Source organism: Oratosquilla oratoria, chromosome 4 (assembly GCF_046742065.1).
Source record: "Oratosquilla oratoria isolate Oo_2021 chromosome 4, ASM4674206v1, whole genome shotgun sequence".
Lineage (NCBI taxonomy): Eukaryota > Metazoa > Arthropoda > Malacostraca > Stomatopoda > Squillidae > Oratosquilla > Oratosquilla oratoria.
Window position 1 is genome coordinate 68,203,382 of NC_134780.1, and position 2,500 is coordinate 68,205,881.

Below are 2,500 nucleotides of genomic sequence, written 5' to 3' on the forward strand. Positions count from 1 at the left end.
ATATATATACATATATATAATATATATATATATATATATATATTATATATTCTGATTGAATTCAACTGCACTAGTTGCTTTAACAATCTTCAAGATTGTATTCTTTAATTTGGAGAATACTTTCCTATTAGAAACTGGGAGGGACTGGAAGTAGTCATTCATGACTCTCAAAAGAATATACGCAGTGTATGCCAACTGATATATTTCTGCATAGTAATAGTATCAAACAACTATTGACTCCACCGAAATTATAGTTTTTCGCCTCGTCGTAAGGCGTCTTCAGGGTGAGGACTGCTTTGTAGGATGCTCTGCTATGTTGAAAAGGTTACACCGCCTTATAAGCCAGCCCATCCAACCAGCTTATAAGGCGGTGTAACCGCTCAGCCTGCCTAGCTCAGACGGAATACTGGCCCCTCATTGCCCGAGAGGGGCAGCATGAGATTTTGTCCGGGAGCCAAGGGGTGGGATTTTGTCTGGAAGCCAAGAGCGTGGGATTTTGTCTGGGAGCCAAGAGGGTGGGATTTTGTGTGGGAGCTAAGATGGTGGGATTTTGTTTGGGAGCCAAGAGGGTGGGATTTTGTCCGGGAGCCAAGAGGGTGGGATTTTGTCTGGAAGCTCTGGCCTGAGTTGCTGCTACTCTGGTTACTGGTCCTAGGCGCTGATTAACTAGCTGGACATGTTGCACTTGTTCGTGGGGCTGCTGCTGTCTAAGGGCTTGTTGTTCCTGGAGGGGGTTATTCTTCAGAGGGCGCGCGGAAGGGAGAATAAAATCGGCAGCTTGCTGTATGTTTATGGTAGGGCGCTGGCAAGTAATAGATACTGCTTCTGCAATCTGCAGCTTCCTGAAGGCAGACTCCTTGTGAAGAATTTCCGTTTGGTCTAGTAGTTTCTGTAGAGGAGGCCTTATGTTGTGTATTTCAGTGAAATTCTGGAAAATTGATCCCTGGTTTCTATGGGGTTATAGGCGACGTCGCAGTGCAGAGGAGGTCCTACCAATGTATGTCCTTAAGCCATCGCAGCGGCCCTCCTGACATGAAAATTTGTAAACAACATTGGTGGTAGCCTCACTCGGGGCCCTTGGTGCCGTGCTATTCCTCATTATCAGGGAACTAATGAGGTTAGGTTTGCAGAATATTTTCAAGTCTATGATGGCATTCTATAAGTTGGGGTGACTCCTCTCTTGATAATATTCCTAAAGGCATCAAATTCCTCGTGGTACCGATCGTGAAAAGAATTTTGGTGGTAAATGGTGATTTTCTCCTTGAGAGGGGTGGTCAACTGGGTCGGGTGTGCAAACTGGTCCAGTTTTTTCTGTATGACTTTCTAGATGAGATGCATAAAATCTCTCTATATATACTGTATATACTATATGTATATGTATATATACATATATATATATATATATACACATATATATAGTATATATATATATATATACACATATATATAGTATATATATATATATATATATATATATATTATATATATATATATACTATGAGGAAGGCCCAAGAGGTCGAAACGTCTGGTTCTGAATAAAGCTCCATACTGTAGCCTTAACGTTTCATTTTGCCACCGTCACCTCCATATTTGTCTGTCTTTACATATATATAGTATGTATATAGTATATATATATGTATATATATATATATACATATATAGATATATATTTTATGTATATAAAATAAATATATATATATGTATATATATTATACATATATAATATATATATATATAATATATCAATATACATATATATATATATATATATATATTTGTATATATAATATACATACATATATATATATATATATATATGCATGTATATATGTATATATATACATATATATAAATATATATATATATATATATATGTATATATAATATATATATATATATCTATATATATATATATATATATGATGAAGGTGAGCAAAGAAGTCACGGGTCTAGTTCCGAGTTTCTGAGTTTATTCCTGACCGGTTTCGCTATATGCATCTTCAGAGGAATGTGACTCTGGGGTCAAGTTGGTGGTGTGCATAGTAAGAATAGGGCCGCGTTCCCTCCTTGGAGGTGGGGTCCGTTTTGTTTTACAATAATTTACAATTTCTAGTACTGTGTACAATAATTTACATCTTTTGTAATGTAGCTATTAAACCATAGATGTCACATACAGCTCCGGTGTGTATGGAGTGTTGATGAGGGTGTAACAGTGTAAGTGGAATGAGTGAATGGTGTAAAAAATGTGAAAAAAAAACGAAAAGTGTCACAAGATAGCTTATAATTTGAAATAATATAATGACAATATCTCCAGACAAAATGAAATAGATTAGAATAGGATAAAATAGAATGAAAACAATGTGATGATTTTGAAGTGATGTCACGTCCTATGACATCACATCGCAAATGATTGTATGACATAAGATATTATAAAAAATATATTAATAGGAGTCTCTTGCTTTTGAAGAGGAATAATTATGATGACGGAGAACCTTACCAC

At 35.8% G+C, this 2,500-nt stretch overlaps 1 protein-coding gene across 1 annotated transcript in view; it reads right to left on the bottom strand.

Moving 5' to 3' along the window:
* The window catches only part of LOC143024343 (zwei Ig domain protein zig-8-like), a 78,841-nt gene that overhangs the window by 76,221 nt on the left and 120 nt on the right, over positions 1 to 2,500 (bottom strand). Inside the window, exon 1 of the mRNA XM_076183136.1 lies at positions 2,498 to 2,500. This exon is cut by the window's right edge and continues 120 nt beyond it. Within this exon, the coding sequence (XP_076039251.1) occupies positions 2,498 to 2,500 (3 nt within the window). The remainder of the gene's footprint in view (positions 1 to 2,497) is intronic.